The sequence below is a fragment of the Physella acuta genome, unplaced genomic scaffold (assembly GCF_028476545.2).
Source record: "Physella acuta isolate Inbredline_101_S28 unplaced genomic scaffold, ASM2847654v3 ptg000839l, whole genome shotgun sequence".
In the NCBI taxonomy this organism is placed as follows: Eukaryota; Metazoa; Mollusca; class Gastropoda; family Physidae; genus Physella; species Physella acuta.
This window is the reverse complement of record NW_026732356.1, coordinates 70,379-85,408: the sequence shown is the minus strand read 5'-3', so window position 1 is coordinate 85,408 and position 15,030 is coordinate 70,379. Positions and strand designations below refer to the sequence as shown.

Sequence of the window (15,030 nt, the reverse complement as noted above, 5' to 3'; positions counted from 1 at the left end):
GTAAAAAAACAATTCAGTAAAATAGCAGATTATTGGCTGGCATGATAATTGTTTTTTTAAGCGGCATGGTCCAGTAGGTAAACTCATGGCTACTTCTAGGAGAGACAACCCCAAAATAGAACAACTGCTGCCTGATAGTTCTTGTTTGGACAAAGGCTATGGATGCAAATCCAAAAAGTAAAAGCTGGGGCTGAAATCAGTCAATGGCGCATAACCAGTTGACATATATCCTCAATTGTGTTTGCGGGAATCCCAACACCAAAATTAAAAACAAAGAACTAGAGTTTTTTAAATACTTTTTAATTAGGTTTGGTTTATTATATACATACAAGTTATAAAATGAGTTATTTCAAAGGACCAAGTAAAGTCAGTTAAGTAGAAACAAAGATTTTCTCTTGTTTAGTCTTTCATTCATTCATGCAAGATAAATATTCAGCATTGAGCAAATCAATGTACCCTGTCTAAAATTTTTGACTTTTGCTTGTTTTATATATCATGCAGTTATTTACAATAAGATTTTTTTGGACGGCATAGAATACTACTACGGTTTTCAAAACAGCAATAAAAAAACTATTTTTCTTGTTCACTAGGATAAGAAAATAACAAGTCATAACAAAAACTTGCTAAAAGAAAGAAATTGCTAGTAGTTTATAAACAAACTATCTACTTTCTGTAAATTTGAACATTTTTACTGTTTCAATGGACAAAGTTATGGAATGTTTTCAATAACAACCATTGGTATTAACAATTTCTACCAGTACAAAAGTTTTTAGACTTGCTTACCCTACATAAATGTTAGTACTAATAGCATTATCATTAAATCTGTTTATGGTAATTTTTAACACAAAAAAAAAACGCACTGTATTTTACACAGGAAAATGTACAGACATTTTAAATAAATAAAAATATTCATAGTGATGTTGAAGATACCTTGTCAATGCTTACAATTGCAATATGCAAAGTGTTGGTGAATTGTTTTATATGGAGATGGTCTTCAAAAGTTGATCAGCTATGCTGAGTTTGTAACCTAATGAATCAACATGAGCAAATGTACTTTTTTTAAATTGTTGGAAAGATTAAAGAAAAAAAGTTGCACAAGAAAATTTGTGCAAAATGTTTCTCGACTTTAAGGATATAAGAAAATCAAGCCCTATTTGTCAACATTCACATTTAAAAAACATTAAACTCTTTGATATAAATTAGTTAAAATCAAACTAATTGGCTACAGATCTAGTTAGATCAATTGGTTATAACAGATCCTAAAGGTTTTGTGATGAACTGGTTGCTACAGATCCTAAATGTTTTGTGATGAACTGGTTGCTACAGATCCTAAATGTTTTGTGATGAACTGGTTGCTACAGATCCTAAATGTTTTGTGATGAACTGGTTGCTACAGATCCTAAATGTTTTGTGATGAACTGGTTGCTACAGATCCTAAATGTTTTGTGATGAACTGGTTGCTACAGATCCTAAATGTTTTGTGATGAACTGGTTGCTACAGATCCTAAATGTTTTGTGATGAACTGGTTGCTACAGATCCTAAATGTTTTGTGATGAACTGGTTGCTACATATCCTAAATGTTTTGTGATGAACTGGTTGCTACAGATCCTAAATATTTAGTAAATTAGTTTTTAAAGTTTTAAGTTGATTTGAAGGAATGCTAAATTAAATATGGTAATATTGATTAACAATAGAAAGAAAAAGGAATAAGACAGTATTACAAATATAACAAGTAAATGAAATATTATATAAACTTAATCGATGCCTAACAAGTAATTTTTTCCTACACTGAGCGTGCACTTTTGTTTGGCTGCAGTTAAGCAAAAAAAAAATTATTGATAATACTTTTTACATACATAAATATTTTAAATTAGAAAAATAAAAAAATAAGTACAGTAAAAAAAAATATTTCATAATAGTAATAGCTATTAAAAAAATATTTTAACATAAGTTAATGGGATGAAAATAACTGAAAACACTTGAGACAAGTCTATTTTACTATTTAGCTGTAACTGCATAAACATACTTTAACTTGAATAAAGTTAACTGAATTCAGATTTTAAAAAGTCTAACCTTCCCTTGGCAAATCATAACAAGTTAAGGAGTTTGCTTTTTATATTGCGTCATTTAATTCATAATGGTGTCATTTTGTTAAGTCTTGGGTGTTGATGAAACACATTAAACTTGCTCTTTTTAAAATGTGATTATGTAAAGAATAAAAATATATGAAATATAAAATAGAAATTCTAACTGATCTATTTAAAAAGTATTAAATAGCATAGTTATTATATGAAATAAATTAAAGGTTAAAGGTTAAGTTTTTTTAAAAGTTATGAGACAAGTGGATAAATATTGAAACAGTATTTGTACTAAATGACTGTTTAAACTGATTTTTAAAACCTAATTACTTATTTACTGCTCATTACTGGCTAAACATACTTTGCTACATTCCCATCCAAATAGCTGCTAATATATCTAACATTTAATACTAAATCAATTACTGAATGTTAATACTACTCTGGATTTAAAATCAAACAAACAGGGTTAAAATTTCAATGGGTAATTCAAGCTTAAAATTTACTAGAAGATCGCAAGCATTTGTACAAACTATACAGAAGCTATTATCGTTCATTTTGATCTTAGTGGTAATTAAAACTAACTTCTTATAATTGTTAGAGGTTTATCATAACAGGCAAAGCTGTAATGTGCAGACAAATAAACAGCTTTCAACCAACTTAGTTGATTTCTTATTGCTGATAAATCTAGCTGAGAGTACGTCTTCAGATGAGGGTGATAGGGCAGTAAACAATGGCTGGGGTTAAGGCAATATTGGATCTTCCATGTAATCAAAGCCTCCGTCTATTTGAGAGATGCTGCGATCTGTTGTCAGGTCATCAAACTGTAATCAAATGTGTAAAGCCTTAGTATCAATATATATCAAGATAATTAGATTCAAATTCTTTTTAACTGTTAAAATTGCTGATAATTATTTAATTAATATTATTTTTGCTGTTAAAATTTTTCATCATTTTTGAAGTTTAATTGATATGCTTCTTGTTTTGTCACTATTCATCAAAATATATCCATTTAAGTGATCAAAGTTTCTATTTTCATAACTTAAGATTTTTAATTTAAGGTGGGCCACAATGTTTATTCTTTTTAATGCCGAAATTAATCCTGAAAAACAGATTCCTAAAAAGTGATATTGATTTTTGTTCAGTGTTGTTTTAATTGGCTGGTTTAAGAGAAATAAATAAATGTTTCTTACACCACTTTTCTCACTGCGCATTAAGTCATCAGCTTCTACAGAAATATCCTCTGCTATTTCCTCATCATCAATCTCCTCTGCTACACTGCCATTCTCTGGCTTGTTGTCTATTCTGACATTTCTTGGGCTTTTTTGGCTCATGCTTTTAGAAAGTAGGAGAAAAGGAAGAAGCATTGGAAATAATCAATTACTGACTACTTATAAGCAACAGCTGAAGAAATCTCAACAAGAGATAGTAGTCAGGAGATTTTAAAATAAATTTTAAAAACATTTATTCCACAATTATACTCACTCGCTAAAATCGTCTTCATATTCAAATTCATCATTTTGAGAATCTAAAATAGAGCAGTGAATGAAATACTTTTATTAAATTGAAATTAAAATTAACAGCTATAATACAAAATTATTTTACGATAATTTTCAGTTTCAATAAAATTCATAATAGGGACAGGGTCCATTACTTGTATAAAACTCTAGTAAGACTTTTTTTAGTTATACAAAACAACTATGTGATTTACCAAGTCCCAGTTCTACAATCCTTTTGTCAACTTCTCTCAGGTTTTTGTCTAGATCTGAATCATTCATCCGTGAATCTATCAGAAATAAATATAAAAAAATAACATTTTCAAAATAGGTAATTTTTCTAAGTTAAGCAACAAATACTCTTACTGCAACAAAATAACACACTTGTGTAATAACAAATTATTGGTACATTCAAAAATAAAATGACATACTGAAAATGTTAATTACCATTTTCAGGAGACTTGGGTCTAGTTAAGGGTGGAGCTCCTGCTAATGAAGCTCGCCCTGCTCCGAGTGAAGGGAGGCCATTCAGTGAGCTCAAACCACTGCCAGACTTCTTTCCCTTCTCAGATTCCCCATTCAGCTTTGTATCTGTGTGGAAGTCACGGTTCTTCTCTAGTTCACTGAGAAATTCAAGCACAGTGTCACATTGAGTCTATGTCTGAATTCAAGCACAGTGTCACATTGAGTCTATGTCTGAGATGTAATGTTGATCATTGCCGACATCTGTGTTTTTTAAATGTATTCGGCCATTGTGGATGTCTAGCATTTAGGACTAAATTCCATTTTAAGAATAATAAATGTTGAAAATTGTTGAATTTTGTGTTTTACAAGTTATATTGATAATAGAGGAATATATGAGTTAAAGAAAATACAAATGCTTTTAACACAAAGTAATGAAATACAACTGTGGCTATTTAAAAGGCAAAAAAAAGTTGAATTTGTAACTGCAATAAGAAAAATGAAAATACAATAAATAAAATGCCATATAAATGCTAAAAAAATTGTTTTTTTTTAAATGTAGGAGCTCTATAAACAAAGTAGGTAAATAAGTTTAATGAAAAGTTACATGAAGAGAGCATGCTAAAGTTCAAACTGAATTTTTAGCACTGTATTAATTATTAAAGTATAAATAAAAAAGGGCAAAAAAGTATTAAGAAATTTAGCAGAGATGACAATCCTTAACATGCTAAGCATTGAAACAACTGTAAGAGAACCCATGCAGTTGATAGTAGTTACACTGGCTCTTTTAAATTCATATCAATGAATCATTTAGATTCATAAACATCCATCCAAGAAAAAAATGTGTAAAATTATAATCTAACTTATAATGTATCAATAATGTATTATTGTATTATTGGGCCGCAAGTATCTTGCGCTGAAATTACTTAAAACCCATGCAGGTCAAAAATGCATTCAATGGTTTCAACATGCTTAAGGTGTGAAACTGGAAAATTAAATCTAGATTTACAGCTGCATAGACTTTGGTACATGTAATCTATCATTGTCCACCCATAACATTAATATTGTTTACATTCTAAAGCCCATCTTCTATGGGTTGTTTCTGAATTTATGACTACAAAAATTGTGATGAAGTATATCCAGGTTTGACTAATGAGAACTACTTATTAAAAAGCCAAAATGTTTTTTCCAATCTAATACTTCTACTTCACATTTTGTCAAACAATAAGAAAAGACAAAAAATGAGTATGGCTTTAAGTAAAAGCATTTGGTAGGCAGAAAAAATGCTTAATAAAAGAACTTTGGCAAATATCAGTCTCTCAAACACACACATAATTTCTGCTAGCAATATGACTTGAAAGATTTTTATAGAATATACTTTTTTAATCTATATTACTAAATATAACATTGCATTTTTATATTTCACTTTTAAATATAATGTTACAGTAAAATAAACTGGGGGAAAAGTGAAACAACCTGACTAGCAAATAGAAAGAAAAGCGCAGTGATAAATGGGGTGATATGAAGGCGGCCACAGCAAATTCCATTTACCTCTGCTGCTGGGACCTGTGAGGGGGCTGGTAGGGGTTGGCCTGTCTGGTGACGGCGGCGCTCACACTCTCAGCTGGAACACTAGCAAATTGAAAGCTCACATTACCCCATGCTTTCTACATGATCACCCCAGTGCTGCACTGTTATGTAACCATCACAGCGTTAAGCAGCAGTAGAGAAATATCAAGTGGGGAATTAAAATCTCAGGATCCAAATTCAGAAAATAAAGTTGCAAAATGCAATGAAGTTCATTCAAAGGAAACTAATTGTATAAGCATTCAATGCAAAATGCAATGGTGTAAACTGTTTGCTAAGCGTTGAATATTAATTTTGTTAACATAGTTAATTCAAAAATATGTAAGTCTATTCTTTATTCCAAATAACATTAAATAACAGTCTAAAAAAGTATTGATTATAATGAGACAATATTAACATCTTTATAATATTGAATGTTTTAAGTATTATTTTTTAATAATGGGAAATTATTTGTCAGCCAACAGTTCACATAATCAAAAATGCTGAATCAAATGCTCAATGGGTAAATAAAAAAACATAACTGTGGAGACCTTAAAAATGTGGATCTGGATCTCTCGGAGATAAAACTGAAATATTGTATAGCAACAAAAAATATCTAATTGTCTCTCATTTTGAAAAACAAAATTTAAAATAAAAAAAAAAGAATACAATAAAATGAAAGTATTTTAGAAAAATTAATTTTTTTAAAATTTAATAAATTGGTTATTGCAGTCGCGGAGAACTATATAACTGTGGTATTTATTCACATTCAAAATGCAAAAAATGACCACAAGCGTAATCATTGTTAAAATTGAGTTTAGTAAAATATAAGTTAAAGAACGAAGAATAGGGGCCTACTTGTTAACAACAAATTGAATTATTTGTTCTCACCTGGACAAGGTACTAAAGCTGACCGCTGCAGGTGGGTGGTCATCAAAAAAAGAATCTTCTTCTATGTCACTCCCATCATTCAGTGGGTTTGATGTGCCGTTGTCTGGGGGAGGGGACTTCCTGCTCTCATGATCACTGCTGTCACTTTGCTTTGGTAACTTTAATGCAGTAAAATATAACACCATGGTGAATAATTAAACATGAGAACTTTTCTTTTGTTACTCATCAAGAACTGTCTTGATTTACAATTTAGTAGCTTGACTATATGGAATGGCATGGTCAACTGGTAGAGCGTTTGGATGCTAACCCGAATGTCTTAAGTTCAGATCTTGGTGCAGACTGCAGGATGTCTCTGAATAAAGGCGGCTGTATATAGTTCTGACCACACCATCTCTTTATATACAAAGGTCAAGAAACTTGAACTCTACTTCACCTGCCCTAGGCATTATTAGGTGTGAAAGGGGAACTTTTTTAAAACACTGTCTGAATAATGAACGTAAACTTGTCAAGAGAATACTCTGGATAATTTAAGAAATAATATTTTTTTAAAAGTGGGAGAAATAAAAGCAAACCTTGACATCTGGTTTTTGGGATGGTGTGATGATACCTGCCACATCATCTGACACCACAGTTCGGCACAGCAAGAATAAACGTTTGTACATGCCCAGGAATTCATCAAAGTCTATGGCTAAAACCAACAGAAAGAATTCTAGAATTATCTAAATTAACAATTAAGTTTTGAAAATAAAATAGATTTAATTTCATTGGTTGAAGAGCTGTTGAATTAACAAGGCAAATCATTAATAATAAATTATGGATATTAAAGAACCAATAATTAATTTCTGCATTAAAATCTATTTCAAATGTGATTAAATAAAGTGAATGCTGTCAAGTTTAGCCAATAAGCCAAAATACACAATCTACATTTAACTGAATGAAATAATACATATTTAACCCTTACAAAACCAGAAACTAATTACTTATAGAAAAGTATCTAACTCGTTCATCTCACTTTAAACAATCGTTATAATGCATCTTCAAAACTAGTTGATAGAAACTCCATGCATAGTTTACCAGGCAATATCTGCATTTCATAATGCAAAATACATAAAAGTGCATGAGGGGGATGTTAAACATAGTCCCTTATATTTTTGAATGTTTAAAATAATGATTAGTATTTTGAATAATTAGGCAAATGACTTACTAGAAATCATAATTTAAACACAACTAAAAATCCAATGCAAGTTCTCCATCTATTTTAATAAATGTGTAGTATTGAATGGTGCTGAGAGAAACAATGACAATATTTTTAAAAGTACAGATGAGTTGAGGAAAATGTTAAGGAAGGTGTGTAGTTATTGAGCATACATTCAAAGAGAAATATCACAAGTGGTAATTTTTTAAAGCACTCACTATCAATGTCTAATGATAATCTCTGTATTTTTACTACACATTTTCAAAACTTAAAAAAAAAAGAAACAACATCGACAATGGCTATCATCTCCATATGCTTAATTAAAAATCTAAGCTTTCTATTCAGTTTAATATAAGCAGTTCAGTGTCTGAAATAATGCAGCCCATGCATGTCACAAAATTCAGCCTTATTATTAAGCTTTGGTGACTTGTAGATTGTGTGAATATGTACCAATATAAACACAATTTAAAATAATCCATTCCAGAACTGCCTTGAAAAAAAAAATTATTTACCTAATACCTCCCATATATCTTTCTAGCAACTATTACACACATGAAAAGTTCATTTATTTTATATAACAGTCAATACAACTTAAAGGTGTGATATGTCTATCCAATAATCCAAACACTATCTAGTGAGATGATTATACATATTCAATGAGCCACAAAAATTCTAGTGAGTTAAATCCAACACTGTGAACACAAGAGTGAGGTGAATTCAACAGCCCCAACATAAGTCGGTAATCTACCTAACACATGAGAGCTAGGTAATCTACCCAAAACATGAGAGCTACCCAACACATGAGAGACAGGTAATCTACCCAACACATAAGAGCTAGGTAATCTACCTAACACAACAACCCCTACACATCAGTCAAAGACATCTTTCCAATCCCTAACAATGGTGAGACACATCTAACTAACAACCCCTAACCACATCAAGAGTGAGCAGCTTGTTATATCATGCCTAACTTGAATCATGCCTGCACAAACTGAGGTTCAGTTATGTACATTTTTGTTAGAGAAAACAACAAGAAGATGGCATGCGGGTAAGAAACGGATTACCTTTTGGTGTCAGTGAATATAGAGCTTAAATACAAGGTGAATACCACATGATTATACCCTCAACCACACATCATTTTCTAGAATAATAAAAACATTTGTCTAGAGTTCAGTTTCCAGGCTTCAGTCAATAGGACAAGGAGTTTACACAGCTCGCTTGGGTAACTAACTAGTTGGGGAAAGTAAAGATCCAAATCCATAGGACATCACAAAGTCCACCCAGCTATTTAAGGGTATCTGACTCAGCAAAAATAAAAGCAGCTTTCCATCATGCTGACCACACAATCCCTTTAAATACAGTGGTCAGGCAAGCAAATTACTCTTAATAATTTGCTTGATTTGAAAAGGTAGCCTATTTTTGTTTTAATTCAGTGAACTTTTGTAGTAGTACAAACTATTGTCACATAGCTTCTAAATATTCCTAAGAAAGTGTATGGAAGACACCATTTTGGTGTACCAGTTTTAACTTGGAAATGTGCAATGGTTCAATACCAGCCACAGTTAATGTGAAAATAGTCTCAAGTGAATAGTGATTAATCTTTTAATTGATCCTTTAATTAGAAATGGTTGATCTTCTGTTAAGAAGAAAATTAAATTTTGTGTACTCTATTTTATCAAAATTTTTATTCACAGAAAATGTTTTGAACATTGTTAATAATGTGCTTTCAAAAGATGGATATTTCAAAGGATATATTTCCAAAGTTGTTCATATAACATCAAATATGAACATCATATCAAAATAAAAGAGATAATAAAAAGTTAATTTTTACACAACAACTAAAAAAATGTATTTATATATCAGATAAATATAAATCAGATAACCCATTTTAAAGATAAACAAGTGAATGCCTACATGTGGCTATTAATGCATTTTAAAAAAAAAGATAAAACAAAAGAATAAAAACAACCAAGAAACATAACCATAAACCCAAGTAGGATATGGGCAACAAATACATCTCTGAATGCCTGTTTACATCAGATTATTAATACTAATAAGGACCTAACCAACACCCAGACAACAAATAAAAGAAAACGATTGAGACTTACAGTTACTAAAGTTTCTGTCCACTGCAGCAAATTCATCATTGACATAGCGCTCCAGCATATTGCGGTGAAAACTGGGAAACATATCCAGAAACAGTTCTCTAAGCTCTCCTTTCTCTATAGCACCACTGCCATCCTACATACAAATGTAATAGTTTAAAGCACCATTACAATCCTGAATAAAGAAAGTAATTTTTCTATAGCATCACTGCCATGCTTCATAACAGAAATGCATTGGTCTATAGTATAGCACCACTGCCATCCTACATACAAATGTAATAGTTTTATAGCACCATTACAATCCTGAATAAAGAAAGTAATTGTTCTATAGCATCACTGCCATGCTTCATAATGGCATAGTACCACTGCCATCCTACACTAAAAATTAATAGTTCTATAACATTTCATCACCAATGCCATCCTACATAACGAAATCAATAGCCCCATATTGGAAGCCACTGTTATAATTTAATTAAAACAACAGTTCAGAGATAAATCATGAGAAAACAACTCACTTTATCATAATAATCAAATTTTTTTCTGGCTTCTTCAATTTGTTTTTCAGTCAAGTCCTACAGGGAAAAAAATTAATTAGTTCTTGTTTAAACTGCACCTAAACTTAAGCTTTATAAAGTCCCATATGTTATGTCTACAACTAAAACACACTAAAAACACTTTAAATTACTGATCATGTGACAAAAAGAGAAATTTCTCTAAAAGACTTTCTTTTAAAAACACTTGTAATTAGTCATTTTATTATGAATTTTAAAAATCAAATTTCTGTGATGTAAATAATAAAATCACTGAATTTACTATAAAAAAAGTTAAACTGATGTATAAAGTAAAGTTTTATGTACTATCAGTATATGTACTTAAAGAGAAAACATTTTAAAAGCACGTTAAAAGGTAATTAGTTAAATTAATAACATACAGTTAAATTTTTTTTTTAAAAAGAAATTTTTCTGCTGCTATATAATTATAAAATGTTTAAAACAGAGGTTACAATACAATGTTTTTTTTAAAACACTCTTCTCCGTTAAAAAGGATCAAAGAACCTGAAAGCCAACATACATTGTTTAAGAATGTTTTGTTTGTTTTTCAGTCATCTAGATTTATTTGATATGCTGTTAATGGTACTATCTTATCTGCTGGTCAGTCCTTTTAGAGTCCATCAGTTGTTTGAGATTGTTTTCCTCAATTGTTTTATTTTCGGTAATCATGAATTTTATTTCTAGACACATCTGATGCTAGCATTAACAGACCAAAAATAAAACTTGTTTTGTTAACCATGTTGTGTACAGCTAAAACTTTATTGTTTCATAATAAGAATGTAAAAAAATATTTCAAAACATTAATTTATATTAGAGTGTGCATATACAATATTAAGAAAGCAATAATAGAATGTGTGAAAATATATTATTGACCCAAATTTAAATCAAAAGCATGATACATTTTTTTTAGATCGCGTAACATAATAAAAACTGGCTTAGAAGGTTGTTATGTATGTCCATCTTTAATTTAAAAAATTGGTAAACGAAGGTTTTTTAATAAATCAGCATAAAATTATTACCCTGTGTGATCTTGCCTGGAACAATGTTTAAAATATTTTTTTAATATCCAATAAGACAAACTATTAACAAAAATATACAATGTAGGTTCCCATGGTGGGTGCATCTTGTTTTTTTATATTACAACTAATCACAGGCTAATTCTTATTAGTTTCCTTGTGTCTAGAAAAACAATTTTACAAAGATGTTACATTTTTTTGCTTAGCAATGACTACACTAAGAAATCCGATGTTTCTGAAATACTCTTCTAAAACAAACTTTTTGTAATTACATTTCTTAAGTGCCTATTCAAAATAAATATCATAGCATCATGTGTTAAATGATTACAGTTTTTTTAATTACATTTCTTAAGTGCCTATTCAAAATAAATATCATAGCATCATGTGTTAAATGATTACAGTTTTTTTAATTACATTTCTTAAATGCCTATTCAAAATAAATATCATAGCATCATGTGTTAAATGATTACAGTTTTTTTAATTACATTTCTTAAGTGCCTATTCAAAATAAATACCATAGCATCATGTGTTAAATGATTACAGTTTTTTTAATTACATTTCTTAAGTGCCTATTCAAAATAAATATCATAGCATCATGTGTTAAATGATTACAGTTTTTTTAATTACATTTCTTAAGTGCCTATTCAAAATAAATACCATAGCATCATGTGTTAAATGATTACAGTTTTTTAAAATACATTTCTTAAGCGCCTATTCAAAATAAAAATCATAGCATCATGTGTTAAATGATTACAGTTTTTTAAATTACATTTCTTAAGTGCCTATTCAAAATAAATATCATAGCATCATGTGTTAAATGATTAGCTTACCTTTGAGATGTACACAGCATCCCCTGCACCTGATGATGAATGTTGACTGTGTACTAAGGCAGAGAGTAGCGGTGTGTTGGGTGGGATGTTTGATGGCTGTATGCCCAGTGCTTTCAATAACTCACTTCTCTTTTCTGATTCTACCTGTAAAAAGGGAGAACACATTTCTCTATATTGTAATATTTGTACTTAAACTCAAAAATTTGTTTCTTCTTATTTTGCTGTAGCTAAGCATTATTCAGAACCTTTTTGCTTGCAACTAATTAAAATTAGCTGTCAAATGAGAAATAAGTTGTTTTAGATATTTTTAAATAAAAACTTAAAAGAAAAAAAAATTAATAAAATATGGGACTATACATATCAGAGATAACAAAATAGTGAAATCATTTCATCAGATAAACTCAATTTGTTTTAGTACTGTGATAAAAATATTTATATACTAAATCAATTCAGAAATCTTTATTTAGTGCAGAATATGTAATGACTCAGAAATATTTAAAAGATACATTCATATATTGTTCGAATTCATTGCAATGTTATTATTAATTTTTTAATCTTTAATTTATTCTAAATTATAATAATGTAGGACTATATTTAAAAAGTCATAGTTATTGCCTCCCCTCTAAAGCAAGGAAAATATTTAAATGTTAACTCACAAGCCCTGTTTCTGGTTTAAATACAGCTAATGTAAACTCTAGATTGAAGAATTCCAAAAACTCCTGCACCAGACTTGTGACCAACATTCCTGCAAAGAAAATCAATTGTAACTTGCTAAGAAAAATATATCAAAATCACTGATACCTTGTTATTCTATAAGGCCACAATTTTGTTTAATTAAGCTATGAAGTCTTTTTTTCAGTTAGTGTTTTAGTTTTACCTTCTTTTGTTGACAGGAAGTTTCTTAAGTTCTTGTTAAGAAAGGGAGCTTTGCTCTGTAAAAAAAAAAATATTAAAAATTATTTTAAAGTAAATCAAAATCTTTTGTAAATGCAGAAAAAAAAATTATTAAATGCATGTAGATACCTTAATTGTAACTATTTTCTACCAATGGCTTAAAAAACAAGAAAATTATGATTTTTACCTGACCATTTTCTTGATCTTCTAGAGCTAAAAAAACACTTGCCCTCAATTGTGCCTAAATAGAGAAAAAAGGATGGTATGTAGGCTATACACTACTACAGAAAATGACACTCCTCATGTATTAAGTTAGGTTAGCCTGTTGCCCTGTTGGGATATAGGCTAAAGACAAGAGATTTCCAGGCATATCTATCTAGTCCACAGATGCATCCAATTTTCTTGGTGACTTTTTCTAGGTCATGTCTCCAGGTCTTCAATGGTTGGTCTCTTTTTCTTTTTCACTGTAGCTTCCTGTGAGGTCCTGTCTTCTTATGACAGATTGAGTGTGTGGCCAATCCATCTAAATTTCTGCATGTGAAAACTGAAGGAATAATTGTATTTAAACATTGCTTCGTCATTCGAGAGCAGAAACAATAAGTCCGACATCTTTGTTTTTCTCCAAAATACTTAAGTACTGCATGTCAACTTTCCTATGGGGTGTGATTCTATAAAATTAAAATCCAGATTACATCCATCTTAAGACATGAGTTTTTTTTTTTAATTTGAAGTTATCACTTCCTAAATGAAGTGAAGGGGATGAATGGGTGATATTTTTATTTTATTTCGTAACCTGCCCCATTAATTCATTTTGACCCCTCAGTATCTGTAGTCATTGTGTCATCATACGTTGTGTACAGTTATAAAGTCCAGTGATTTCATGCTACCAGGTTAGGTGTATGTTAGTTCTGTACAGCAGCCACTGTGTTCTAGATATGATATGAGTATTCTTCTATGTTACTTATTTTAGAATAGATGTTTCTCTGTGTGTATTTAGTGCAGATAGGTGTTAAACTTTCATTATAATGAAGATAGTTGAGTTGACAAGATCGGGTCCATTATTATTGGCTTTTTTTTTTCTAGTTTGCCATCAACGTGGCTATAAAGAATATAAAAAGTAAAACTCAAGCCTGAAAAAATTCAGAAATTCAATATTTGTAGAATCCATATAGATCTAGATCTAATAAAAGTTGTAAAAGCAGAGAAATTGAAAATACTTTTTTTGCATTTAAGGCTACATTTCATTTATTTTCATCAAGCCCACATTATAACCTGAAGTTTCACTTTCATAAGACAGTCATTGATTGGCTGTACAACTGTACAGTGTACTGTACACACTACCGTACTTTACTGTAAAGGAACTCTGTGATCAACCTTCGAAAACCACTTTCATAGAAATCAATTAAATCTGTACTGTAGCAATCTTATTAAAATTAAAACTAAAACAAATGTGATTTTATAAGCACTTTATTGTGAAATTTTTGTCAGACTTCTCTAAACTTTTGATGGATTTGATGTTTTTAGTATTTTCGGTAACTCTAAAAATTCTAAAATCTAAAAATAGAGTAAGATAGGAGAGTAAGACAAGTAATGATGAGTAAGTTCAGTAAGAAGTACGAGAAGACGTGAGTGATGTCACTGTCACAAACGTAGTTTTTAGATCTCATTCCACAAGTGTCGAATACACACTTATATAGTATATACAGAGAAAAAATGCCTTTAGAAATGCAAAACAGTTTTATTCACCCTCAATTTGCCAAGTGTCCCATTTGTTTCTAGAGTTTGGGCTACTAAATCCCTAAGCTCGGTATCTTCATCTGCAGACATGGTTTTAATAAACAATATATCTATTCACACAATTATTTTTAATTAAAAGTAGTTTATTTAGATTGCTCTCATTCTTTTAAAATAGGAAAATCTATTTTCACACAAATTGTTTGCCAAATGA

General features: G+C 30.1%; 1 protein-coding gene across 6 annotated transcripts; it reads right to left on the bottom strand.

Moving 5' to 3' along the window:
* Positions 1-291: 291 nt before the first annotated feature.
* LOC131951936 (centrosomal protein 43) lies at positions 292-14,949 on the bottom strand. Of its 6 annotated transcripts, XM_059314394.1 has the most exons (18): positions 14,829-14,949; positions 13,270-13,323; positions 13,066-13,120; positions 12,845-12,933; positions 12,189-12,332; positions 11,362-11,376; positions 10,307-10,363; positions 9,795-9,927; positions 8,751-8,774; positions 7,064-7,179; positions 6,492-6,649; positions 6,152-6,187; positions 5,586-5,666; positions 4,020-4,195; positions 3,788-3,862; positions 3,562-3,604; positions 3,270-3,411; positions 292-2,900 (listed from the first exon to the last, which is right to left on the bottom strand). In XM_059314394.1, the coding sequence occupies exons 1-18, from the start codon at positions 14,907-14,909 to the stop codon at positions 2,820-2,822; spliced, it is 1,560 nt and encodes a 519-aa protein (XP_059170377.1). In that variant the 5' UTR covers positions 14,910-14,949; the 3' UTR covers positions 292-2,819. The 6 variants fall into 6 exon arrangements, with proteins under 6 accessions (XP_059170377.1, XP_059170381.1, XP_059170380.1 ...); XM_059314398.1 differs by lacking the exon at positions 5,586-5,666; XM_059314397.1 differs by lacking the exon at positions 6,152-6,187.
* Between the last annotated feature and the right edge of the window lie 81 nt (positions 14,950-15,030).